This window comes from Mesoplodon densirostris, chromosome 8 (assembly GCF_025265405.1).
Source record: "Mesoplodon densirostris isolate mMesDen1 chromosome 8, mMesDen1 primary haplotype, whole genome shotgun sequence".
In the NCBI taxonomy this organism is placed as follows: domain Eukaryota; kingdom Metazoa; phylum Chordata; class Mammalia; order Artiodactyla; family Ziphiidae; genus Mesoplodon; species Mesoplodon densirostris.
The window spans coordinates 89,087,530-89,115,178 of record NC_082668.1 but is presented as its reverse complement, the minus strand read 5'-3'; the positions used below and the strand labels follow the sequence as shown (position 1 = coordinate 89,115,178).

Genomic DNA, 27,649 nt, shown 5'->3' with positions numbered 1-27,649 from the left:
TCAGGAAGGATGGAAGAGTTAAAAATATTTTACAGCGGGATATTTAGGAACCCTTCTAACACCGCTTTTGCATGGACAAGTGCACCACTCATTTTTCAGAGAGCAAAGCAGAGAGATAGGAAAGGGTTTGGTTTCTTTCCTCCCTGCTGACTCCTTTTGTTATCCTCCTCTGTAGGTTGGTGATAGCTTCAAGGAAAAGTGCTTTATCTCTTCCTAGATGGACTTTATTTTCAAGTGTCAACAATTTTCAAGTGTCATTGTTCTGTATCTTAAGTGATATTTCTGAAAATCAGGTGAAGGGGTCTAGATATGCCACAGTGGCATAAGGATTATTTTGAACTGAAGACATGTAAGAATCAACAGTTGCAAGAAGAAGCTTTTTGGAACTCCCCTTATCTGCCTAAAAGCAAAGGCTTCCAAAAGAATTCAACTGTCTCAAATCCCCTCTGAGAGGGGAGCTTTGCAATCAGAGAAGATTGACTCCTATCACCAGAGATGAGAAGTCAGCACTGGGATAAGAAATTGCCTAAATAGACATTGTCATAAAACTGTTATACCTCCCTTCTATTCTCCTAAAGGACCATTTATTTTTCCCAAAAGTCATTTGTTGCCCCAGAAACGTCCTTCTTCCTCTCTTCATCTCCTATTAAGATGGTATATAAGCCCCAAAATCTAACTGGCCCTTTGAGTCACTTATTTGGTGAACTACTGTATGTATATGATTAAAGTATTTTTTTTCTCTTGCTAATATGTCAGTTTAATTCACATTCCCCCAAGTACTGAACTTAAGAGGGTAGAATAGAAGTTTTTTTTCCCTGACACAGGATTGCAAAGGATTCCACAGTGTTGTTTCAAATTTCCTAACCCCTGATTCCTAAATCCCTTCAATCTCTCTTCCAGACTGCCCAGGTAGTGGGCCAGATAAAGGAAACTAATGTTGCCCACCTAGGATAATCCCCAGGGTGGGAACATCTTGTCGTCCACAGTATTTTGAGTACAAACATACTACTTACCTTGGGTCTCCCAGCACTGAAATGCGGAGGCAAAGATCTTGAGGCTGCTGTTATCCTGGCTCTTGTCTGGGCCAAGTTACCTGAGCAAAAAAGACAAAGAAGTTAAGGCAAAGGAAAAGTGAAACAGTAGTATGATGAGTAATTTTTCTCTTTGTGCCCTTGTATTTTTCAGAATGTTCTAACTGATCTGCTCTGAATTTGAAAAATTTGGAAAAACTTGAATTTTGAAACTTCAATGATATAAATTGGAAGTAAATTATAATAATTATAAGTTATAAATAATTTGTAATATAATTTGAATACATATTAGTTTAATAAGCAAATAAGAAAGGACAAAAGGTCTCAAATTCACTTAAACTAGGAATAGAAGGAAATTACTACAACATAAAAGGGCCATATATGAAAAGCCCACAAATCACGTACTCAACAGTGAAAAACGGAAAGTTTTTCTCTAAGACAAGGCAAGAATGTCCACTCTCACCACTTCTGTGCAACATAGTACTGGCAGTCCTAGCTAGATCAGTTAGGTGAGAAATAGAAATAAAAGCATCCAAATTGTAAAGGAAGAAGTAAAATTATCTCTGTTCATAGGTGACATTACCTTATATGTAGAAAACCCTAAAGATCACACACACACACACACCCCTAACAGAACTAACAAATAAATTCAACAAAGTTGTAGGATATAAAATCAACAGATAAAAAAATCAGTTGCAGTTCTATATACTAACAATGAAAATCTGAAAAGTAAGTTAAGAAAACAATTCCATTTACAATAGCATCAAAAAGAATAGAATACTTGGAAGTAAACTTAACCAAGGAGGCGAAAACTTGTATACTGAAAACTGTAAAACAAAAGTAAAAGGAAAGCAATTCCATTGTGGGGGAGGAAAAAACCTTTTTCCTCTATTCATCTTAGGTTCACTGGCTGAGGCCCTAAAAATTAGACTGACAGGAGACAGAGTAACAAGAGAAAAGCAATCAGAAGTCTATTAACGCATGTATCACACATATACACAGGAGTATTTAGGGATGAGTAACTCAAAGGGGTGGTTAGAACTTGGGCTTACATAACATCTTAACAAAAGAACAATAAATTTATAAAGAAGTGACAAGACAAAGGAAAAGAACTTTGAGTTTCTAGGGGTGGGAAATTGTGGGAAGGTAAATATATAGGGAAGCTAATGGAAGATAAGGGCTAATTCATTATATAGATTCCTCTGGTGCTGTCTTTGAGTTGATAAGCGTCTAGAGTTGTCTCTGGTGATTAATTTATGTGCTTTCTGGGTAGAGAGGAGAGGGGGCATATTTTTACAAATTTATGCCCTGCTTTTGGGCAAATAGGGGGAAGGGAGAGCACCTTTTCTTGTATCTGCTTCTTCTCAATTGCCTTCAGCTTAAAATAATTTTAATGCCGAAGTGGCATATTTTGGGGTGGCATATTCTGTTACCCTTCACTGTGTTCATTGATTAGAAGACTTAATATTGTTAGAATGTCCATGCTACCCAAAGAGATCTACAGATTCAGTGCAATCCCCATCAAAATCTCAATGGCATTTCTGGAGAAATAGAAAAAACAATCCTAAAAGTCATATAGAACCACAAAGGACTGCAAGACAATCTTGAGAAGGAAAGCAAAAGCTGAAGACCTTACATTTCCTGATTTCAAAATATATTATAAAGCTATAGTAATCAAAACGATATGGCAAAACAGTACTGACCTGAAGATAAACATACAGACCAATGGAACAGAATAGAGAGCCCAAAAATAGACCCATGCACACATGGTCAAATAATCTTTGACATGGGTGCCAAGATTACACAATGGGGAAAGGATTATCTCTTCAACAAATGGTGTTGGGAATACTGGACATCTACATGCAAAAGAATGAAACTGAAACCGTATCTTACATCATACTGGAAAATCAACTCACACTGGATTAAAGACTTAAATGTAAGACCAGAAACTATAAAACTCCTAGAAAAAAAACACAGGGGAAAATCTTCCTAACACTGGACTTGACAATTATTTCTTGGATAGGACACCAAAAGCACAGGCAACAAAAGCAAAAACAGACAATTGGGACTGTATCAAACTAAAAGTTTCTGCAAAGCAAAGGATACCATCAACAGGGGGGAAAAACAACCCAGAGATGGGAGAAAATATTTACAAACCATATATTTGATAAGAGGTTAATTTCCAAAATATATAAGGAACTCCTACAACTCAACAGCAAAAAATAAAATAAAATAAGCTGATTAAAAAATGGGCAAGGAACTTGAATAGACATTTCTCCAAAGATGACATACAAATGGCTTGCAGGTATATGAAAAGATGCTCAACTTCACTAACAGTCAGGGAAATGCAAATCAAAGCCACAATGAGGTATCACCTCACACTTGTTAGGGTGGCCATTATAAATGAAGAGGAGCAAAATACGCCCCTTTGACATACTGATTACTCTAAGCTGGTTATTTTTTTAAAAATGCAGACACACGTGAAGCTCTGAAAACTGAGCAGAAATTACCCTTTTGTAAGAAAAATTTACAAGGGGAATCTCCATATGTAGGTGTCTCCCTCTCTGTACCAGAAAGAGATGGCTCTAAACCTCTAGGAACTCTTCTCAATGGAGAAGGCACCAACTTACATTTGCATAACAACCTTACCCTTGTTTACTGTGCTTTTCCTAGTCAACTCCAATAACCAGCCTCCCCACTCCCCAACATCCTTTGTCTTTAGCTAGATATAATGTTTAAGTTGGTGGCTTGGGCCATTTCGGGGAGTTTAGTCAGTTTTCCCTGGATATCTCCCATGTATACAGGAGGTATACATGTTATCAAATTTGTTTGTTTTTCTCCCATTAAATCTGTCTTTTTGTTACAGGGGTGTCTCAGCTAAGAACCTAGAAGGGTAGAGGGAAAATTATTTTCCCTTCCCTACATAAAAAACACCACCACCAGCAACAAAAAATAACAAGTGTTGGCGAGGATGTGGAGAAACTGGAACCCTTGTGCACCGTGGGTGGGAATGTAAAATGGTACAGCTGCTACGGAAAATAGTATGGAGGTTCTTCAAAAAATTAAAACTAGAACTGCCATATGATCCAGTAATCCCACCTCTGGGTACTTATCCAAAAGAACTGAAAGCAGAATCTTGAAGAGATATTTGCATTCCCATGTTCACTGCAGCATTATTCACAATAGCCAAGCAGTGGAAACAGCTAAATATTCGTCAAAGGGTGAGTGGATAGAGAAAATGTGGCATGTACATACAATGGAATATTTATTCAGCCTTAGAAAAAGAAGGAAACCATGCCATTGGGGCAACACGGATGATCCAGGAGGACATTATGCAAAGTGAAATAAGCCAGTCACAGAAGGACAAATACTGTTAGATTCTTCTTATATGAGGTATCAAAAGCAGTCAAACTCATAAAAGCAAGGAGGAGAAGGTAGTTGCCAGGGGCTGGGGGGACAGGGAAATGGGGAGCTGTTGTTCAATGGGTACAGAGTTTCAGTCATACAAGACGAAAAATTTCTCGAGATCTGCTGTACATCAGTGTGCATACAGTAAACAATATCATACTGTATACTTAAAAGTCTGTTAAGAGGGTAGATTTCACGTTATAAGTTTTTACCACAAAAAGTCTCCAATTAGGGCTTACCAGTCACTGAAAGAGACAAATAAGGAAGAAAAAAAGATGCTTGGAGTTTTCCTGAAAGAGAAGGTGGGCGATAGAGAACACTACTGCCAGGATTTAAGGTATAGACTGATAAGCAGGTCTGTCAGTATGGGTCCCTCAGCCTGAAGGGAGGAACCTGACCACCCCCATTGAAACAGCTGATGAAGAGAGAGTTAGTTAGGCAGGGGGGACAGCCTCTGAGTCATAGGGGCTGACTTTGAACAAGTTAATTAACATCTCAGAGCTTTGGTTTCTTTGTCTACAACATGAAGACAGTACTTACTACCTAATCCTCAGAGCTGTTTATGGGCATTGGATGAAATAATTCACGAAAAGCACTGTCAACACACAGCTGGTACAAGGTAAGTGCTCATTTTGTGTTACTAACATCGATGATGATGATGATGATGATTTGCTTGAACAGTTCACATAGGTCTCAGAGAGAAGAAGGTAAGAGAAGAACAGAGAATCTCACTAATTGGCTACTGTGAACACTGGTTTGTTCAAAATATAAAGCTGAGAAAAAATGATAAGGCAACTCCATTTTGAACCTCCATGTCTTGGCCACTTTAACTCCTACCACGTTTTGCCTTTGAAGGGTCTGAATGGCCTGTTCAGACTCCCATCTCCCTTCCTCACCACCCACCCTTCATCTCCTCTCTCATCCCTAACCTCCCAAACCAAGAGATCTGTTTGCATTTTTACCTAAAATGTCATTTGATCCTGTAGCAAAATAAAAAGTTGTCAATGAAAGGAAATGCTGCAATTTGTGCATTTGCAAGACACTCAAGATTTCAAAGTTTTTAGCAAGTCTAGCACAAAGATGTCCAAATGTTTTCTCTGGCGATATCTTCAGAGGCTAAACTGTGATTAATAGCCCAGAAAGAACCCTTTGAAGCAGGATTGGTGACATCAAAGTCGTAATCCAGGGGTGGCAGGAGCTTTATAATGAGTGGGAAGCATTTTAACACATTTCAAAGGATTTACAGCATGAATAAACAATAGACCTCGGCAGATGTGCCACACACACCTTTCAGAAACATTACCTATAAGAAGTTTCCATTTTAATTTAAATGTAAATACAGTGTTCACACTTCTTTCAAATGTTAAGCATCCTCATTGCTTCACCCCCCAGACAGTCTCTTTGCTAAGGATGCCTCATTGCCCCAGAGCACCCTCCTGTGACCGCCTGACGTGTGTTGGGGAGCAAAAACGGATGTCAGAGGCTTTGGATGGAATTTATATCCTACGTGGGAACTGGGTTAGGAAAGACTCTAAAAAGGAGCTTGCAATGATCCCACATAATTTCCCTGCTTCCAACTTAAAGGGAAAGAGACAAGTGGTCTGAAGACAGAGCTGAAACTTTTAAAAGATGGCAATTTCCTGCCTGCTTCAGAGGATTTTCAGCTCTTGGAAAGCACCCAGCACCCATGATTTCAGTTGCCTCTTAAGAATTGCCCAAGATGATGGGTTGCTGTTTTAAATAATCATGCTTGGGGCTTCCCTGGTGGCGCAGTGGTTGAGGGTTCGCCTGCCGATGCGGGGGACACGGGTTCGTGCCCCGGTCCCGGAGGATCCCACATGCCGCGGAGCGGCTGGGCCCGCGAGCCGTGGCCGCGGAGCCTGTGTGTCCGGAGCCTGTGCTCCGTAGCGGGAGAGGCCGCGGCAGTGAGAGGCCCGCGTACAGCAAAAAAAAAAAAAAAAAAAAAAAAAAAAATCATGCTTGGAACTTGACTTCCCCCTGCTGCCCCCTCTGGGATTAAAAGATTGGTTGCAGGGTTCTGGTGGTAACTGCTGGGGGGCATTTGTTTGGGAAATTTTCTGTAACTCAAGAAATAGGCTAATAAACGACTGCAAAGCAACGCTGAAAAGTAAAAGGCTTGTGTCAAATGTTACTCAAAAGGAGCTGCAAAGAAAATATCCAATGCTTCAGCTATTCTGTTACCAGATTATCTGAGTAGACCTGAGAACTAGAATGTTGTACCCTACAGTACGCTTGGATACTGAACACCAAAATCACACCTTCCTGTCTACATGAGAATGACCTTATGTTATTCCAGTCTCCATTAGCATGAATTTCTTCTTCCAGAGGTCTCCTGTCTAGACAGTCCATGGTTTGACTGTTCATTACAAGAACTGCCCGAAAGACCCAAGACCCATTAACTCTTTTATGGAAAATGTCCAAAGACAGTTTAAGCCCTATGATGCTATGAATCCCTTGTTTTAAAAGCCTCACCTTGTTGTTTCCACCAATCATGGACTGGTTGTATTGTGTGTGATCTTTACACAATCCTAATCATGCCCTCTCACTTAGAAAGACCCGCCTTAAATCAAACTTGATCTCTCAACAAATTCTGACCCTGCCTTTCCTTCTCCAAGACACTGCCAAAGCTTTGAGAGGTGGTGGTCTCCCTTAATGCGGTGAGCAATGAACTCCACTTTGTCTAATCAACAGGCAGTGTGAGTAATGGTTAGAGAGTCACCTTGGGACAGACCTATGATGGGGTGATACTTGCAGTGAATGAAATGCTCTAACTTCAGTTAATAACACTGTACCCAATTAAAAGGCAAGGGGTTAAATTTAGTAGTTGTATAAAACATACTATAGTATTTTGTATGTTTAAAAAAAACCACTTAGGGCCTCCCTGGTGGCGCAAGTGGTTGAGAGTCCGCCTGCCGATGCAGGGGATACGGGTTCGTGCCCCGGTCTGGGAGGATCCCATGTGCCGCGGAGCGGCTGGGCCCGTGAGCCATGGCCGCTGGGCCTGCGCGTCCGGAGCCTGCGCGTCCGGAGCCTGTGCTCCGCAACGGGGGAGGCCACAACAGTGAGAGGCCCGCATACCGCAAAAAAAAAAAAAAAAAAAACCACTTAGATACTGATCTATCCTAAATCTATATAACAAAGACTTGTTTTAGATTTGATACATTGAGGTAAATTAAAATAGTGACAAAAAATATGACACAGCTGTAGGAGGCCAAGAAAGAAAGTGTAATGTTAGATTTTGTTCTACAGTTTTCACTTTCTCTCCTGGCATTTATCTATGGCTTTGAGTGTTAATATCAATAAACGGGCAGGGGGGAGGTAGAAGAGCTCCCAGCCTACTTAATTTCCCAAGAAAAGAACATGGATAAATTTTATATATATAGAAGGGGCTGTAGTTTTGTGGAGGGAAGAAATAAGAGATCAGCCTGTCCTCCAGGCTGTTCTAATGAAGAAAGATATGCACATATAGCAAATACTCTTTTCTGAATGCACAACCTAGCCTTTACCACGTATGTGGGAAATTCAATGTCCAAAAGAAACCTCTTCCTCTTTTCTGTATCTACTTTTAATTGATATTTGTCTGGAAATTTAAGGAATTTCTGCACAGTGAACACCTCTAGACTATCTGTTTGAAGGAAGCCAAACCAAGGTTTTCATTGATTTTTTTTTTTCATTTAGAATTGGAACTACAGCTTTAAAGATTTGTGGCCCAGAGATTTCAAAATTGTAGAGCTGAGGAAAAAATAATAACTCTTTTGCTCTTTAAACTTGAAAACTTATAAACAGGATGTCACACAGCAAACAACTGTACCAAATCATCAGAATGTGTCAAGGAGGCAATCAGGCTTCCCTTCTTAACTCAGTCAACAGTGGAGCTGAGGCTCTCTGCTTCCTGCATTTTATTGCCACATTGGTGGAAGTTGCTAGTTCAGCCTATCTTAATAAAGATAGAGCTAGTTTTGAAAAGCCCTGGGTATTGTCTGCCTTCCCCTCATGTTTTGCTTGGAGTTTACTTGGAAATAACACGGCTGCCAAGTTACATGACATGTTCACAAAAGTGCTGGAGCCTAGACTGTTAATATCTATCCAAGAAGACTTAACCCATTGAGAAAAAAATGAAATCCACACACGCATATCTGCCAGCACCCACATATCACTGACACGTAAGGATTGTTTATTCCAGTCTCAGAGCGACATCCATACACAGCAGAGCAGTTTCTAGTCCAACCATGGCTAGTCCTGGACAAAACTATAATTTAGGCAAAGGATATATTCAAGGTCCCCCACACGGCTTTTCACATTCCTATTCCCACTTCCAAAAGTGCAACATGGCTTTAATGCTGTGTCTCTTCCTTACCCGCAACAACTAATTCTCCCTATTTCCTTGCCCTAAACTGGAAATCTTCCCGCAGACTTTCCCTGTCTATGTTCCAAACCTTCAGGTTACTATTCTTCTCTGACAACTAATCCTGATCTAATTTCTTCATGGATGGATAAATGTATTACTTCACTCAGGTGAAATGTTTACATATGAAGGGGAGCAGAATTTGTCACACCAAAATATACCTCTTTGATAGTATTATTATTTCAGGCTGATTACTTTTAAGAAACAGCTGTCATAGGAGAAACTCTGAAAACTGAGTAGAAATTACTCTTTTGTAAAAAATTTTTGGAGGGCAAAAACATGGAAAAGGAAGGCTTTATTAAGACATCATAAGCTACTGGTGGGACCATGGACAAAAGCTTAGCTAATTTTGCTATTCCGGTGGCCTTTAGGTAGATACTCATCCAACTGTGTGGCCAAAGGTGAAGGGTTTGGATACAAGCCACTAGAGGACTCATACCTGTTAGTTACTACAAGTGTTAATGGGGCCACAGCCTTGAGTAAAATCTCATATGGGTCAGGTTGTTGCAACACAGGGAACTCACATTCCATAGTCCAAGACTAGAATCCTAAATAAAATGCCAAGGCAAGAGAGAATAAACTGATTACTAAAGATAAAACATCTCTCCCTAAAAGCTCTGCTCAACACACCTTATCTATTCATGGTGGGTCAGTTATAGATTTCCCTGTGTAAAGCGTAACATTATGTTTCCTTGTGTTTTCAATTAAGACTGAGAAAGCCACACAGGGCTTCAGAAACAAGAGGCTGTTAACTTCACATTTTGCAGAATGATGATTGAGTGCTTGGAATTATAAGTGCTTCTTTAATTCTCCCTCTTTAGCCTAGAAGCAATGAAAAGAACACTAGACTTAAAATTGAGAAACCTGAATTCTTATCCCAGGCCTGCCATTGACTTCAGATCACTTCTCTCTATGACTCACCTGTGTTACACATCAAATGAGAAGTTTGAGTAGATTAGTGGTCCTCCACTCACGTGCATTTTGCCATGGCATCCATGAAACAAACCCTCTCTGCTATGCAGCTGCATCTAGATCAATGTCAGGCAATGTGGTGTAAGAGGGGTGGACTCTTGCAAGAGGGAACTACAAAGAACAGTGTAATGTTGACCTAGTACCAAAAAAAGACTGTGTGACATCTGTGGCCAGGACATGTGAGAACTTCACCTAGGCTGTAGATTAGAGAGCTGGTCAGGGTAGTAAACAATATTGTTTGAAAAGCAACATCAGGGAAAAAAATTGCAAAAGGCACATCTGATAATGGACTGTTATCCAAAATACACAAAGAACTCTTGAAATTCAACAGTTAGAAAACAAACAACCTGATTTTAAAATGGGCCAAATACTTTAACAGACACCTCACCAAAGAAGATACACAGATGGCAAATAACCACATGAAAAGATGCTCCACATTATATCATCAGGGAAATCCAAATTAAAATGAGATACCATTACACACCTATTAAAATAGCCAACATCCAGAACACTGACATCATCAAATGCTGCCAAGGATGTGGAGCAAGAGGAACTCTCATTCATTGCTGATGGGAGTGCAAAATGGTGCAGCCACCTTGGAAGACAGTTTGGTGGTTTCTTACAAAAATAAACATACTCTGACATACGATCCAGCAATCACGCTCCTTGGTATTTACCCAAAGGAGTTGAAAACACGTCTGCACAGAAATCCCTGTTGCCAAAAATTGGAAGCAACCAAGATGTCAGTAGGTGAATAGATAAATAAATTGAGTTACATCCAGACAATGGATTATTTAGTGCTAAAAAAATGAGCTATGAAATCATGAAGACATGGAAGAACCTTAAATGTATATTACTAAGTGAAAAAAGTCATCTGAAAAGGCTACATACTGTATTATTCCAATTGGAAAAGGCAAAACAATGGAGATAATAAAAAGATCATGGATCCAGGGAAGAGATGAATAGGCAAGGCACAGAAGATTTTAAGGATAGTGAAAATACTCTGTATGACTCTATAATGATGAATATGTCATTATACCTTTGTCCAATCCCTCAGAACGTACAACACCAAGAGTGAACCATAATGTAAACCATAATGGATTTGGAGTGATGATGATGTGTCAGTGTAGATTCATCAGCTGTAACAAATGTACCACTCTGGTGGGGGATGGTAATAATGGGGGAGACTGTGCAAGTATAGTGGCAAAGAGTATATGGGAAATCTCTGTACTTTCCTCTCAATTTTGCTGAGAACCTAAAACTGTTCTAAAACCTAGAGTCTTTTTTTTTTTTAAATAAAAAAGCAACATCAAGCTGACCAACAAGCACATGAGTAAGAGAAATATCTGTGGATGCAAACTGGAGTAAAAAAGGTTGAATAGTGTTGGGCTTCCATTCAGGTCTGAAGGTCTATCTAAGTCTGTGAAATACATTTTAAGAGATTGCTGAGGTGGAGAAAATAAGAAAGAACAAAATAAAGAGGATAAAACTAAAATCTGCATGATGTGTTATTTCTTCACAGTTTGACAGGCAACGGAAGGGGGGAGGACGGTGATGATAATGTGGCTTAGATAAACGGAGGAAGCCTAAGTAATGATTTGATGGAGGCCTGGATATTTAATTTGCCAGCGTTCTCTTCACAGCTGCTCGCCATGAGCAGCTAACAACGGCTCGGTTTCTGTCATCTCTTTCTAGTTACTCCTCCTCCTTCCCTTGCTATTGTGACTAAAGTAAGCTTATTCAGATCTCTAATTTGTGTATCACTCTTCTTCCTTAGCACATGAGCGAGGGGACAGAGGTATAGTTCTTTGCTTCCCACCAACAATGTTTTTAAGATTAAGTAATTCGAGGTGATAGGACAGAGTAAAAGAACAAAGTAGGTGATTAAATAGTTAATCCCACTAGCGGATTGTAAGTAGAGAAAAAAGTATAGGAGACCCCTGTAAGTTAATGATCACTCAAGAAAGCAGGCTTGCTAAACAACTAAACCAAGTGGGCTTGCTTAGCAACAAAACCATGCAAGAGAAGCATGAGACATGCCCCCAAACAATATGACAACGGAGGAATGAGACCCACATCCTGCCCAGTGAGATAAGTTAATGATTCCTAGGACACGCTCCTCTGCATGCACTAAAAACAAAATTATAGGGAAAGATGACATTATACTAAAACCTGAAATGATTTGCCATATTTTAGTACATATTAGTGACTTCTGGGCCATTTCCATAGTGCCATGACAGTCCCAGTTTGACCATGTAGGGACAAAATACTCCCCTGCCCGACGTGGAGGAAGAGCTGATGATGGAAGCCTGAAGTCTACTCAAGAATGAAAAAAAAAGTGGTCTTTTCCCACTCCTCATTTTTCCTTTGATTATAAAACTGTAGCCCACTAAGTTCTTGGGGTGGCACTCCCTTGCCTGCCTGCTCGTATCTCTCACAAGTGTCCTATACTAATAAACTCCTTCCTTACCTGTCACTCTGCCTCTTGCTGAATTCTTTCTGCACCAACATCTTCAACATCTTCATAATATGTATTCTCTTAGTAAAAAATTACGATTCTTTCAGTTTGCATATTAGCAAATATCAGTCATTTTGAAAAGCTGGGTGCTAATATGAATGCAATCATCACTTATATAAACCTTTTTTTGATTGAGATTCTGAAAGCATTCAAGGTTAACTTCTGATCTGTAGGTATCCAAGTATAATTTTCCCACTTACCAATTCTTTTGCTTTCTTTCAGGGAATGACTATTTCGTATCACCTAGCGCCTTTTTAAAGGACCTAGTCTGAACATTCAGGTGTATCTCTTTGAGAAAAAATGTAGCAGCTTAAGAATCCAGAAAGAAAGGACAGGCATACTGAGAAATGCAACACTCTATAGGAAGCAAAGCTTATAACATGCCTAACTGGCCAGCGTGACTCACATCTGAGCTACACTGCCACAGGTTTTCTTGGACACAAACACAACCACATATTTCTCTCTTTTCTCTCTTCTCTTCTTTCTCTCTCCCTCTCTCTCTCAGATTTGTTTGTTTTTACCAGTTCATAAAATGGCATTGACCAGAAAGATTCTTCTACTGAACCTGCTATGTGTCATGGTGTTGAAGGATGCAGTTAACGTAAGTTTTATTTCGTTAAGTACAGACATTGCTTTTTTGAGAACTTGGCTTTATAGAACTGTGGCATAGCATCCAGAATAACTGCTTGATTTCCAAATCTTCCTAAATTAAAGTCTTATCCTGCAGACTTGGGATGCAATTAATTACTGACTTTTCTTTTAAAGAATAGACCTTACTGAGAATAAAGGCCAACAAAAAAAGATTCCTCTGATGCAGGAACTCTACAAGCATCACAATTCTGTGCTAATTCTAGAGGCTGCAGTTATTTAGTGCACTTGTGTCTGAGCCCTTTTGAGTCCTTTTAAATCAGTGCAAATATTTTACCTTCTATTGGTATTTATCTTTAGAAATGCTTTGTTTCCTTATATAGGTCACATGGTCTCTGAAGTCAGGCACTAAGAATTTCTATTCCCATTCATTAATTCAAAAAAAATTTCTTTAGCACCTGCTAGAAGATTTGTGAAATGCCCTACATATAGTAGATGCTGAAAAAAAAAAGTTTATTGAAGATGCTCCAATGTACCAGAACAACATTTAAGATGATTTCTACCCTTGCCTTCTTTTTTTAAAAAAGTTTTATTGGAGTATAGCTGACTTACAATGTTGTGTTAGTTTTAGGTGTACAGTAAAGTGAATCAGTTATATATATATACAGAATGGAGATATATATATATATCTCCATTCTTTTTCTGATTCTTTTCCCATATAGGTTATTACAGAATATTGAGTAGAGTTCCTATACAGTAGGTCCTTATTAGTTAGCTATTCTATATACAGTAGATCCTTGCCTTCTATAGATGGATCACATCTACCATCTCTTGGAAAACTTCAGTATCACAGATGCTTCCTTCAGTCATCCAAGAACACTATGGCTCATTATTCCAAAGAAACAGCAATTGACTGTGAACCATTCTACAGAGTTAGTGTATTCAATAGCACCATGGATGAGTAATAAGCCTGAATGAAATAGATTTAGGATTTAAATGTTTCTAAAGAATGCCTAGATGTTCCTTGATGTGACACTGAAAGCTACCCATGAAGCTAACTAACACTGTGTCTGTGACTCCTCACTGGAGTCTAAGCTCCATTAGGGCAGGCACTAAGTCCATTCTATCTACCACTTTTTAGCTAGTGTTTAGCATAATTAACCTAGCACATAGTAGGCACTCAATAAATATATGTGAATGAATGAGTGAAGGAATAAAATGTGTGGCATTAAATTTTATTTAACGTGACATCCAATGCCCTTCTAGGAGCAAGCCCCAGCTCACCTCACTTCCCTCCACGTACCCTGAACTTTTTGCTGGTCTCTGGCCATACCACTCTCCCTTCATATTTCAGAAACTTTGCTCAAGCTATTTGAGGCCTGGATTGCAGAGGTGAAGTGGTTAAGATTGTGAGTTCTAGGGTGGAACCACCTGGGGTTTGTCTCAGCTCTGTCACTTACTTGTTAGGAGGGCTTGAATGAGTTACTTGCCTTCTAAGTATCTGGGTTTCATCATCCAGAAGGCTGGATGAATGTTTATTGAGTTTTGGGAATAAAGTGTTCCCGTTAAATTTATAGTTAACAGAGTTTCAGTGGCGAGTGGAGATGTAGATGTTGCTGGTCTAGGGGATTTGATTAGAGCCACGTGGAGCCCCTAGAGGTCCTAGTTGGCCACGGAGTTTTAGTTTAAGCTAAATCACTTGACTCAGGTTAGTGACCTTCTCTTCAGCATGTATTTTGAGATTTATAAAATGTTATTAATTAGGGATTTCGGTTAATCAGAGTTTTATAGACTATCCAATTTTCTATTGTCTAGAACTCATTAAGTGTTGGGTTGGAAGACTAGAAAAGAAAGTAAATAAACTGAAGATTTAAGGTTTGAGGGTGTATTTTATTCTTTCCTGTCTATACTCTTAAGGTACTATTTTTAAAACAAAGAAATCACAAACTCTCAAAAGAAAGAAAGAGATGAAGGAAGGAAGGAAGGAAGGAAAGAAGGAAGGAAGGAAGAAAGGAGGGAGGAGAACCCACAGTACTGTATAATATTATCTACTGTCTTTTAAAACAACTCATCAGAGATAAGGAAATACATGTAGAAATCCACTTATTTTGCCCTATATTTGTCCCTCTGCTCCAGATCAGCAAAGAGTTAACAATACTTAAATACTAACATTTATTGAATGTTTACAATGTAGTAGATACTATGCTAAGTGTATAGAATGAATTATTTAATACAACACTGTGAGCCGTGTCCCCAGTTCACCAGGAAAGGAAATGGCGGCAAAGCGTATACAAGCCTACGGCCCAAGGTCAGGTATCTGCTGTGCAGAGCAATGAGCAGTGATGTTGAGAGGGCCCATCAACTAGGATGGCCTAATTAAAGATCCTGTCGTTGTTTCAGGGTTTCTGGCCACATTCAAAGGAAACCCCTGAGTAACTGAGGGGACTGCTGCCTGATCAAACTGATTGAACCCAACTGATTTTAGATGCTGTCTGAATTTTTTAGTCATTTACATACCAAACCAGGTGAACTGCACACAGTTCCCATTGATTACCCAGCAATCACTATCCTTGTGGCTAAGCCAAACCTAATCATCTGGAAAACAGTTGATCTGGGTTTTGTGTAACTAGAACTATCCTTGTGAAACGTAAAGAATGGAACCACTCTACTAAATGCAAACCTTAATAAAATCTTAGCGCTCCTCTCCCACTTCCAACTCTCCAGTAAAGTTAAGTGACATTTTATTTAGTTTACTGACATCTCACATGTGCGAGCCAGTAAAGTTCACAATTGTTACTCCACACAGCTGTGGTTTACAGCTTCTCTTCGCACACAACACGCTGGCACCAGAGCAAAATGATTAACTTTTATATGCTTCTAACATATGGGCCAGACTGTTAGAAGCTGGTCTTGTGTTCTAAAGAGAAAAATAGTTTTTATTAACATGACCCAAATTCCTGGGGAAAAAAGCATTAAGTTGTGATCCATTTCTAAGTAGAGAGATTATAATTATGATGGCTTTGTTTCTAATTCACTTTATTTGAAGTGCCTGGAGTTACCTTTTAGTAAGGTGGGGAGGAGGGAGGATGACCTGAAAGCCCCATGATAAAGAGATTTTGTAGTGGGATGAAATAATAAACCGTAAATGGCCTTGAGACTTTTCCTCAATATGAGCTATGAAATAAATGCAAAGAACCTTTCATCTTAAATGGGAACATATTTCTTCTCTATGAATAAGAAGGATTCTGGTGAGAGACACAGAATTTGTTTTTCTTGCATCTCTGACCATTTGAAAAATCAAAGCTGCCATATTTGCTGTACTTGACAAGATCATTAAAGAAATAAAATGGCCCTCAACTGTACTGCCACTTAAAAATAAAATGTACATTCACTGTCACATTTAGGAGCTATGAAAAAAGTATTAAAATGTGTTGAGGAAAGATAGTGGATCTGATTCAGAACAGATACTTTCCCAATATTAGAGCCATTATTACAACTCATTAGTGAAGGTTACTTTGGTTTTTGTCTTTCAAGGACACAGCAGCAACAGGGTCCCTCGAGCTAGGAAAGCATGAAGAACTTTTGGAAATGGATTTAGGATCCACACTGGAAGACTGCCCTGGAAAAGACTCAGGGAGAAAATTTTCTGATCAGCAATGCCTCAGTAAGTCCCACTTGACTCTTGACCCTCAAGATGCTTTTCGCAAAAAAGCACCTTCCTGGTTTCAGAAGCCCTGTACAGGAGAGCCATCTCTTGATATTTCTGCAGTAAAGATGCTTATGGAATTTAATACCTAGTATTCCCCACGCATTTTTTTTTTTTTTCCGGTATGCGGGCCTCTCACTGCTGTGGCCTCTCCCGTTGCAGAGCACAGGCTCCGGACGCGCAGGCTCAGCGGCCATGGCTCACGGGCCCAGCCGTTCCACGGCATGTGGGATCTTCCCGGACCGGGGCACGAACCCGCGTCCCCTGCATCGGCAGGCGGACTCTCAACCACTGCGCCACCAGGGAAGCCCCCTCCCCGCTTTTTGACCATGGAAATCTCTTCTCTACCTCACACTTCATCACATCCCACAAACCTAGAGTTTCATGAAACACACTTGGGAAAACATTGCTCTTGATACTGATGATATGGGACCTTTCTATCTCTGCAAAGAGAGCCAAGGGAACTTTCAACAAGCTTGTGCTGGAACTCTGCAAATCCAGAACACTGACTTTTCTCACATACTGGGAAATAGGCTGAAGTCTGAATGCAGTAAAATATTATTTTATGAAGAAACAAGAATTTATTTTCTTTGGAAGGACCAGCAAGAAGGGCTCTTTGGCATTTCTGCAATTCTCTTTGAGAGCAGGAATGAGGCACATCTGTGGCTAGGGCAGTGCTTCTCTGTAGCCACCACGTTATTCAACGTGGTAGCTGCAGAACACATGAAATGTGGTTAGTCCAAACTAGATGTGCCGTAAGTAAAAAATACACACCAGATTTCAAAGACTTAGTTTAAAAAAAGAAAAAAGGTAAGATATCTCAATTTTTATATTGATTACTTATTGAATGATAATATTTTTGATATGTTGAGTAAAGATGTATTAGTAAAATTAATGTTGTCTGTGCTGTAGACTAAATGTTTGTGTTCCCCACCCCCTACAAATTCATATGCTAAATCCTAACCCCCAATGTGATGGTATTTGGAGGTAAGGACTTTGGGAGTTAATTGATTCATGAAGGCAGAGCCCTTATCAATGGGATTAGTGCCCTAATAAAAGAGACCCCTGAGAGCTCCCTCGCCCCTTCTGCCATCTGAGGACACAGTGAAAAGACAGCCAACTATGGACCAGGAAATGGTCCCTCACCAGGCATCAAATCTGTTGGTGCCTTGATCTTGAACTTCCCAGCCTCCAGAACGGTGAGAAATAAATTCCTGTTGTTTACTAGCCACGCAGTCTGTGGTATTGTGTTATAGCAGCCCAATGGTCTAAGACAACCTGCTTCTTTTTACTTTTGAAAATGTGATGGATAGACCATTTTATATCACACTGGACAGCATGGTGCAATAGACCAATGAACAACAGAGAGCCAGTGACAGCTCTCAAACCACAGTAACTCCAGACTGAAAGTTTGGCCTAGGGATTACTAGAGGTTGGTCTGTTTGACCGTAAGCTTCCTTCTACTTGAGAGGTTCTTCTTCACGCAAAGCCCTCACTTTGCAGATGGGAAGCTAGTTCAGAAAATTGAATTAAACCCGTTGGGTGCAAAGTACCAACCCAGGTCAAACTCAGCCTGTCTCCTGACTTACAGCCCAGGGCTCTTTATTCCACCACAGTTGACTGGGTGGAAGAAACTGCAGGTAGACGTTTTAAAAGGAAAGAAACACTTAAGCTGCTTATATTTGAACCAAAAGACAAATAAGCAAAAAAAACCCAGCACCTGGAGAATACAAACTCAAAACCTACAGGCATTCAGGGATTCGAAAAAACAAACCAAAAGAAGAATTTCAAGAGATGATCTCTTACCTCACAACCACACCACACATACACTTTGTCCTCAACAAGCCTAGCAAAGAAAATCAAAGATTCTTCTAGACAAGGGCTGAAAACCATTAACAAAGGGAGATGCGGGAAGGTGTGAATGGTCCAGCGGTTGCCAGGACCCTCTGCCTTCCCCTCCAGCCTGTCAAAGGGCAGAAGGGGACACTGCTCCCCATGGAACCTCACAGAAGCAGCAGAGGTCTCTTGGCTGGTCCTCCCAGTTGGCTGTGGCAGTAATAGAAGGGAGTGCGACCACACGGGCACCCAGAGTCCCCAGGGTACCCACGTTTCTGAGCAAGTACATGGATCTCGGGCTTCCCAGCAAAGTACTTACAGCACGTGCGTGTGCTGTTTGCTTCTGGGAAAGCCCACCCTGTCCACTCCACCAGGAAGGGGGCCAGCAATCAATCTCAAATGCTAGAGATGTAGCTGCGATTCTATCTGCGCTTCTCTGGCATCTGAGTCCTAACAGGGCTTCACGCGTGTGTCCCCAGATTCAGAATACGGAATTCTAGGTGGAGCTCTGGATTTCACAACTTGTTGAAATAAATCTCTCATGCTGGTGGGCTCCCAGCCAGCACCATAAATCAGGATGACCCAACTGCATTGCAAGTGCTCTCAAGACCACAAGGAAATTCCGTTCACAGAGTACACTCCCTGCCTGAAAAGACAGACTCTCCTGAGCATCTCGTATGTGCCAGGCGCCTCTCCAGGAGCTAGAAAGAGGATCCTACTGAACGGACAAAATCCTGTCCTCGTGGAACTTACACCCCAGTGGCGCCAGGGATCTCACCCAACCCAGACCAAGAACTTCCTGGAGGAGGTGATGTTAGGGCTGAGTTTTGGAGGAAGAAAAAAGGATTAGGAGGCAGGGAAGGGGCAGGGATGGAAGGTGTGGTGATGAGGGTGGGAGCGGGGGACAGAAGCAATGGCATGGAACAGTGAAGTCCTGTGAACTGTCCTGACTGTATTTTCTGTACATAAAGGAAATAGAAGACATGGTCCTTGTTCTCATGAAGCTCACAGTCTTCCCAAGTACACAAGATGGTTGCACGAGGCACAGCTGCACAGCTGGGTAGCCCGAAGTACTGAACTGCACAGCTCTGATGGTAGGTCGTTGGAGATGAGGAGCCCATGGGATTAACACTTGCTATTTCCACTATTTCTGAGTAACCCTTGGCGTCATTTGCTCTGTTCCTGAGACAAGAATCTGACTCTCACCCACTCTGGGCTGCTGCTGGGAGGAATCCTCAGCTAGTGATGGAATCTGCCAGCCTCCCAGGGTCTCACCTACAGAGAGCTTTGTGGTTCTCTGCTGTGCCTCGAGCATGAAATCAGCATAATGAGGCCTCTCAGTTCACTGGGGATAAACAAGAAACAGTTCCACTTTTTCCTGTAACTTCCCCACCCCTGCTGACCCCTCACCTTTCTGTGAGGATGGCAGCTCCATTAACTATGTTTAAGCCCATTTCACAGATTTTCAGATATTTTCTGTTATTAAAGATTACTTTTGGTTTTTAAGATTCTTATTTATTTTTAACCTTTAATATCGTCTCAAGTCAAAGCTCTTTTTCCCACTGTTCCTTTCCCTCCAGGCTGATTGACACCATCATGGCCTGAAGCAGTCTTCTCTCTCACCCCTCTGCTCTGGGCTAGCTGCTCTGGTGTGGGAGGGGGAGGGAGGAAAAAGGCGAGGGCCGAGCTCTCTTTCCAGACTGGGTGAGGCTGCAAACCCTCTCCGGCTGAACACAGCAGTCCCTGGGCTTTATGGGGAAAGGCGGTGGCCCCATATGCCCCCCTGGTAAGGGGGCTCACATGGAACAGCTCCCTCAGCAAGTAGGGATCTGTTAGGGGCTGAACTGTATCCCCCACCTCCATGACCGAATTCATATGTTGAAGTCCTAATGCCCAGTACCTGAGAAGGTGACCATATTTGGAGATAGGACCTGGTTCTCTCTAGTTAGTCTTTAACACCCTGTTCAAGTTTTTCTTTCTCACCCTGAAGCTGTTCCCTTCAGGAGCCCACCCTGACCACCCCTAGCATTTCAGATCAGCATCAGGAGCCCATCATCGTTTATCCATCCTGCTTCCCTCCCTCTGCCCTGAGTCCTTTCCTCCCCGTCCTGTTCACTTACTCATCCCACTTCCACCTCCCTCTCCTTTCCAGGGCTGTAGACCCTGGCGTAGAATGCCTCATCACACCAGGCTTTACATTCAATTTTTCTCTAGTCTCCTATTAAAAAAAAAAAAAAAATCTCTTCCAAGAAACCTTTCTTAGTTAAAAGAACTTTCTCCACATTGAACCATGATATTTCCATGACTTCTCCTTCTACTGATATTTTTACTTGTATAGAAACAGGGCTTATATTGCCCCGATTTATTGATTTACATGCCTGTTGTGCATCCCTTAAACATTTTAGGATTTTGCTCTCTTTATCTGTCACTGACTATTCTGGCTGGGATTTTCTTTTATTCCTTCTAGAAGGCACCAGATCTAGAAAGATTATAAATACATATTGGTTGTTGACTGAGATGCACTCCCAAATTAGAACAAAGAGGCAGGCCTCTGTACAAGGAGGAACTGACTCGCCAGGCTCCCTGACAGAGTTGGCTCATTCGCGCCTCTCCCTTTCAGGAAGAGCGGAGCACTGTCCATGTCTGTGACCTGGAACTTTGTCACTTAGAGTCAGCTCATCTTGCCAGACTCATGTGCAGAACTGCCAGGATGCAGGAGCAGCCGTCAGTGGAAAATGAAAACTCTTAGAGATGGTTACAAAAAGGCATCCTCTTAAGAGCTTAATGCCATTAATTTGGGGAGTTACAGAATCAGGACCAGACCATCCACGGCAAGGATTTCAGCAGTGAAGGTGTTACTGAGCTTTGCAGCCACGGGGTGGGGACTCGTCTTGCCTCCACTCCCCATTCAAATAAAAAGGGAAACCAGCGGAAGTCAAGACAGAAAACTTACTGTTAATTTTTACTGCAAATCAAATTCCAAGGGAGAAACCTGAGAGTCCTCAGACAGAAGAGGGCAACAGAGACAAAATTCAGTTCCAGATTCTGAAGCCAAACCAGACTTTGAGGCTCAGAGAATATCCCCTCCGTGGTACTCCTGTTTTCTCTAGTTCCTCCCAAGTTCCTAACTCCTGTAAAACCCCACACTCCTATTTGGAAGTCAGAATTCACGATTCAAAGACAGAAATGGATTTTTCAAGCTCCTTTTGAAACCTCCTCTTCTCTTTCCTCCCCTGAGCCTTTTGAACTCTTCTCTAGTTTACTTGTAGCAAGTGGAACATTCTCCCAACAGGAAAACAGGCCATGAAACCTTGTTATAACATCTTTCCTTTTAATGTTTTTCTACCTCCATCATTCAGTTTGAAAAGTCCCAGCTGAAGGGTTGGAAAGCAGTGTTGCTACCACATCAAATTTTCACATATAAAGTCTTCAGAGAATCTCCTGTTAATAGGAAGGATTACAAAGAAAATTTTGACATGTCTGAAGTGGTCAAAGAGTGGTCGCAAAAGCAGAGAGGGGAACAGAGAGGATCCGTCCTGACTACAGCTGCCTCCGTTTACCTGATGGTCACTGGGCATCTCAGAATGAGAACACACCCTTCAGGCAGGGATGTTTCCACCACCAGGCGCAGCTGGGCGCCCGCAGAAACGGCTGCTGGGAAGGGAGCTGCAGCACCCTGGGAGAAGCTGACCACCTTGGACCCAAGAGCTCATGCTCCATGTTCTTTACCCTTTTCAGTGTTTGGGGATGTAGAACGTGAACAGGAAGGTGGGAACAGGAAACTTGAAAATGCCAACTGGATTACTCTCTCTGATTTTATATTACAGTTTTACACAAACATACTCAGAGGTTAATCCTCTTAACCTTGATAAGAGATTAAACCAAGGGCCAATACTTCTATTCGATATCCACCAATGAAGGGATTGTCACCCGCCCAGCAGTCCAGGAAAGGAGGCTGACTTTTTTCAAGGAATGTCAGCTGGAGGCTCTCTGACGCCTGTGTTTGAAAGCAAAGGAGCACAGGAGTCCGGCTACCAGGACACTTGAACTTAACTGGACAGGACACCTTAGATAAAGAAATTTAAAGTTTTTCTTTGCATTTTAAGATCCTTCTCTATCCTTCGGGGAAAAGAAGTAGTATTGTGAAATAGATTGCATGTGTATAAAAGTGTACAAAATATAAATGTACAGCAAAATGAACATTACAGAGCAAACTCCATGCAGCCACCACCAAGACGAGCAGCCAAAGTATTGCCAACATCCCTTAGGGGTCTCTCCTCTCAAAATCGAGGAGCCCAACCCTGGACCTCTTTTTAAAGTTTGGGGTTAATAGCCTCCAAGTTTTCCCAACTTTGACCTTTCTCCATCCTCTCTGTAGTTCATCCCCTAAAAGAAATTTGTAAAGTAATTGTCCATAATATGTATGCTCACTGAACTAGTGCCTTGTTTAAGTATTTAAGGGTTTGAAGCAGGATAAATAAAAATTTAAATAACCAAGAAAATAGTTTCTCATGCGCTGAAAATATTAGCATATTCTTTTCCAAAATGCTAGGATGCGTGGGACCTTGCTGCCAGCCACAATGCTGAGATGCACAGCTACATCGCCCTTCTGAAAGGGTATGTGCTGGAAACAAGTATTTGCATTTTTAGCAAAAAAAAAAGAACCTATTTCTGTCCAGGTTTTCCCACTTTCAAAGGCTGTAATACAGGGACTTCCCTGGTGGCGCAGCGGTTAAGAATCTGCCTGCCAATGCAAGGTTCACCGCTTTGAGCCCTGGTCCAGGAAGATCTCACATGCTGCGGACCAACTAATCCTGTGCACCACAACTACTGAGCCTGCGCTCTAAAGCCCGCGAGCCACAACTACTGAAGCCTGCATGCCTAGAGCCCGTGCTCCGCAACAAAGAGAAGCCACCGCAATGAGAAGCCCGTGCACAGCAACGAAGAGTAGCCCCTGCTCACCACAACTAGAGAAACCCTGTGCAGCAATGAAGACCCAATGCAGCCAAAAATAAATAAATTAATTAATAATAATAATAAAAAGGCTATAATATAAGAAAACCAAAAAATATAGAATGTGGAGCTTTTAACCTTTAGAAGCTTAATTAATATTCTGACCTTCAACAAGACACACAGTCTCTTTAAAACTGAAGTCTGAAGGCAAATATCGTCATAAGGAGATAAATTAGTGCCCAATTCTAGATGGAAAGTGATGGTAAAAGAAAGTTCCAGTTGGACAAGCCTCTTAGATAGCCTCATCCACCAGAGGACAGACAGCAGAAGCAAGCAGAACTACAATCCTGCAGCCTGTGGAACAAAAACCACATTCACAGAAAGACAGACAAGATGAAAAGGCAGAGGGCTATGTACCAGATGAAGGAACAAGATAAAACCCCAGAAAAACAACTAAATGAAGTGGAGATAGGCAACCTTCCAGAAAAAGAATTCAGAATAATGATAGTGAAGATGATCCAGGACCTTGGAAAAAGAATGGAGGCAAAGATCAAGAAGATGCGAGAAATGTTTAACAAAGACCTAGAAGAATTAAAGAACAAACAAACAGAGATGAACAATACAATAACTGAAATGAAAACTACACTAGAAGGAATCAATAGCAGAATAACTGAGGCAGAAGAACGGATAAGTGACCTGGAAGATAGAATGGTGGAATTCACTGCTGCAGAACAGAATAAAGAAAAACAGAATGAAAAGAAATGAAGACAGCCTAAGAGACCTCTGGGACAACATTAAATGCAACAACATTCACATTATAGGGGTCCCAGAAGGAGAAGAGAGAGAGAAAGTACCAGAGAAAATATTTGAAGGGATTATAGTCATTCATCATCACTGATGAATATAGATGCAAAAATCCTCAACAAAATACTAGCAAACCGAATCCAACAACACATTAAAAGGATCATACACCATGATCAGGTGGGATTTACCCCAGGGATGCAAGGATTCTTCAGTATATGCAAATCAATCAATGTGATACACCATACTAACAAACTGAAGAATAAAAACCATATGATCATCTCAATAGATGCAGAAAAAGCTTTTGAAAAAATTCAACACCCATTTATGATAAGAACTCTCCAGAAAGTGGGCATAGAGGGAACCTAACTCAACATAATAAAGGCCATATATGACAAACCCACAGCAAACATCATTCTCAATGGTGAAAAACTGAAACCATTTCCTCTAAGATCAGGAACAAGGATGTCCACTTTCACCACTATTATTCAACATAGTTTTGGAAGTCCTAGCCATGGCAATCAGAGAAGAAAAAGAAATAAAAGGAATACAAATAGGAAAAGAAGATGTAAAACTGTCACTGTTTGCAGATGACATGATACTATACATAGAGAATCCTAAAGATGCTACCAGAAAACTACTAGAGCTAATCAATGAATTTGGTAAAGTCGAAGCATACAAAATTAATTCACAGAAATCTCTTGCATTCCTATACTCTAATGATGAAAAATCTGAAAGAGAAATTAAGGAAACACTCCTATTTACCATTGCAACAAAATGAATAAAATACCTAGGAATAAACCTACCTAGGGAGACAAAAGACCTGTATGCAGAAAACTATAAGACACTGATGAAAGAAATTAAAGATGATACAAACAGATGGAGAGATATACCATGTTCTTGGATTGGAAGAATGAACATTGTGAAAATGACTATACTACCCAAAGCAATCTACAGATTCAATGCAATCCCTATCAAATTACCAGTGGCATTTTTTACAGAACTAGAACAAAAAATCTTAAAATTTGTATGGAGACACAAAAGACCCCAAATAGCCAAAGCAGTCTTGAGGGAAAAGAACAGAGCTGGAGGAATCAGACTCCCTGACTTCAGACTATACTACAAAGCTACAGTCATCAAGACAATATGGTACTGGCACAAAAACAGAAACATACATCAATGGAACAAGATAGAAAGCCCAGAGATAAACCCACAGACCTATGGTCAACTAATCTATGACAAAGGAGGCAAGGATATACAATGGAGAAAAGACAGTCTCTTCAATAAGTGGTGCTGGGAAAACTGGACAGCTACATGTAAAAGAGTTAAATTAGAACACTCCCTAACACCATACACAAAAATAAACTCAAAATGGATTCAAGACCTAAATGTAAGGCCAGACACTATAAAACTCTTAGAGGAAAACATAGGAAGGACACTCTTTGACATAAATCACAGCAAGATCTTTTTTGATCCACCTCCTAGAGTAATGGAAATAAAAACAAAAATAAACAAATGGGACCTAATGAAACTTAAAGCTTTTGCACAGCAAAGGAAACCATAAACAAGACAAAAAGACAACCCTCAGAATGGGAGAAAATATTTGCAAACAAATCAGTGGACAAAGGATTAATCTCCAAAATATATAAACAGCTCATACAGCTCAATATTAAAAAAACAAACAACCCAAGCCAAAAATGGGCAAAAGACCTAAATAGACATTTCTCCAAAGAAGACATACAGATGGCCAAGAAGCACAGGAAAAGCTGCTCAACATCACTAATTATTAGAGAAATGCAAATCAAAACTACGAGGTACCACCTCACATCAGTTAGAATGGGCATCATCAGAAAATCTACAAACAACAAATGCTGAGAGAGTGTGGAAAAAAGGGAACCCTCTTGCACTATTGGGTGGGAATGTAAATTGATACAGCCACTCTGGAGAACAGTATGGAGGTTCCTTAAAAACTAAAAATAGAATTACCATATGATCCAGCAATCCCACTACTGGGCATATACCCAGAGAAAACCATAATTCAAAAAGACACATGCACCCCAGTGGTCACTGCAGCACTATTTACAATAGCCAGGTCATGGAAGCAACCTAAATGCCCATTGACAGATGAATGGATAAAGAAGATGTGGTACATATATAGAATGGAATATTACTCAGCCATAAAAACGAACTAAATTGGGTCATTTGTTGAGAGGTGGATGGATCTAGAAACTGTCATACAGAGTGAAGTAAGTCATAAAGAGAAAAACAAATATCGTATATTAACGCATGTATGTGGAACCTAGAAAAATGGTACAGATGAACCGGTTTGCAGGGCAGAAGTTGAGACACAGATATAGAGAACAAACGTATGGACACCAAGGGGGGAAAGCCACGGGGGGGTGGTGGTGGTGGGATGAATTGGGCGATTGGGATTGACATGTATACACTGATGTGTATAAAACTGATGACTAATAAGAACCTGCTGTATAAAAAAATAAATAAAATAAAATTAAGTATTTTTTTTAAAAAAAGAAAGTTCCAGTTGCTTTTAGGGCAAAGCCACATTATCTTTATCTCTATATGCCCCTTTACTGCCTATACAGTGCCTTATTATTAGAAGCTCTTCTATAAATGTTTGTTGATTGAAGGCATTTTTCCATGAATAATTTCAGAAAAAGAAAACAGAATCATGCTTACTAGTTTTGACGTGTATTCGTGGCTTCTTAATTATACTCAAAAGTATAGTGGAGAAGAGAAAGTTAAGGATCTCAAAAGAAATTATTATGCATAATATACAACTCAGGAATACAAGGAAGCTTGTCCAGAAAACATGTTTGTTCTAGTCTTAGTTTTCACTTTTGTTTCCTCCAGGTCATGTGGGGTGCAGTTTTAAAGCAAGACGCAGAAAGAGTTATAAGACAGGAGGAAAGTTCTTTCAGAGAAAAGCAAAAATAAGAAGAGGAGGCTACCTCTTTGTTCTTCCTCCCTGGCTTTTAGGTGATCAAGGGCAACAGCAGGCTGGCTGCAGAGCCTGACTTCTTGCACAGAGCCACCCAGTGGCCTAGACTGTGAACTTGTTTTTATTTTGCCAAAGGTTGAAAAATTAGAAATTCCGAAGTTGTGAACAGATTTGACAAGTCATTACTCATGTTTATGGGAGGGTACAAATGCTAGCTAACAAGTCCCTTGGATGTATTTTATTTCAAAGAGGACATCTATCAAAAGTGGCCGTGTCTTTGCTTCTGCACAAGTTACCTAGTGAGTTGATACACCTGAGTGTCTGGTGAGGGAGCCACAGCTGTGCCCACAGCTGCTCACTCTCCCAGAAGTTGATAATGAATCAGATCCTGGCTGTGCCCAATGGAGGTCTGGAGAAGAAGCTGGAGGGAAGCCTTCTGATGGGCACTCTA

The 27,649-nt window shown here is 40.7% G+C and overlaps 1 protein-coding gene across 1 annotated transcript in view; it reads right to left on the bottom strand.

The window, feature by feature from the left end:
• The window catches only part of MYO3B (myosin IIIB), a 381,433-nt gene that overhangs the window by 151,871 nt on the left and 201,913 nt on the right, over positions 1-27,649 (bottom strand). Inside the window, exon 22 of the mRNA XM_060106164.1 lies at positions 1,014-1,093. Within this exon, the coding sequence (XP_059962147.1) occupies positions 1,014-1,093 (80 nt within the window). The remainder of the gene's footprint in view (positions 1-1,013; positions 1,094-27,649) is intronic.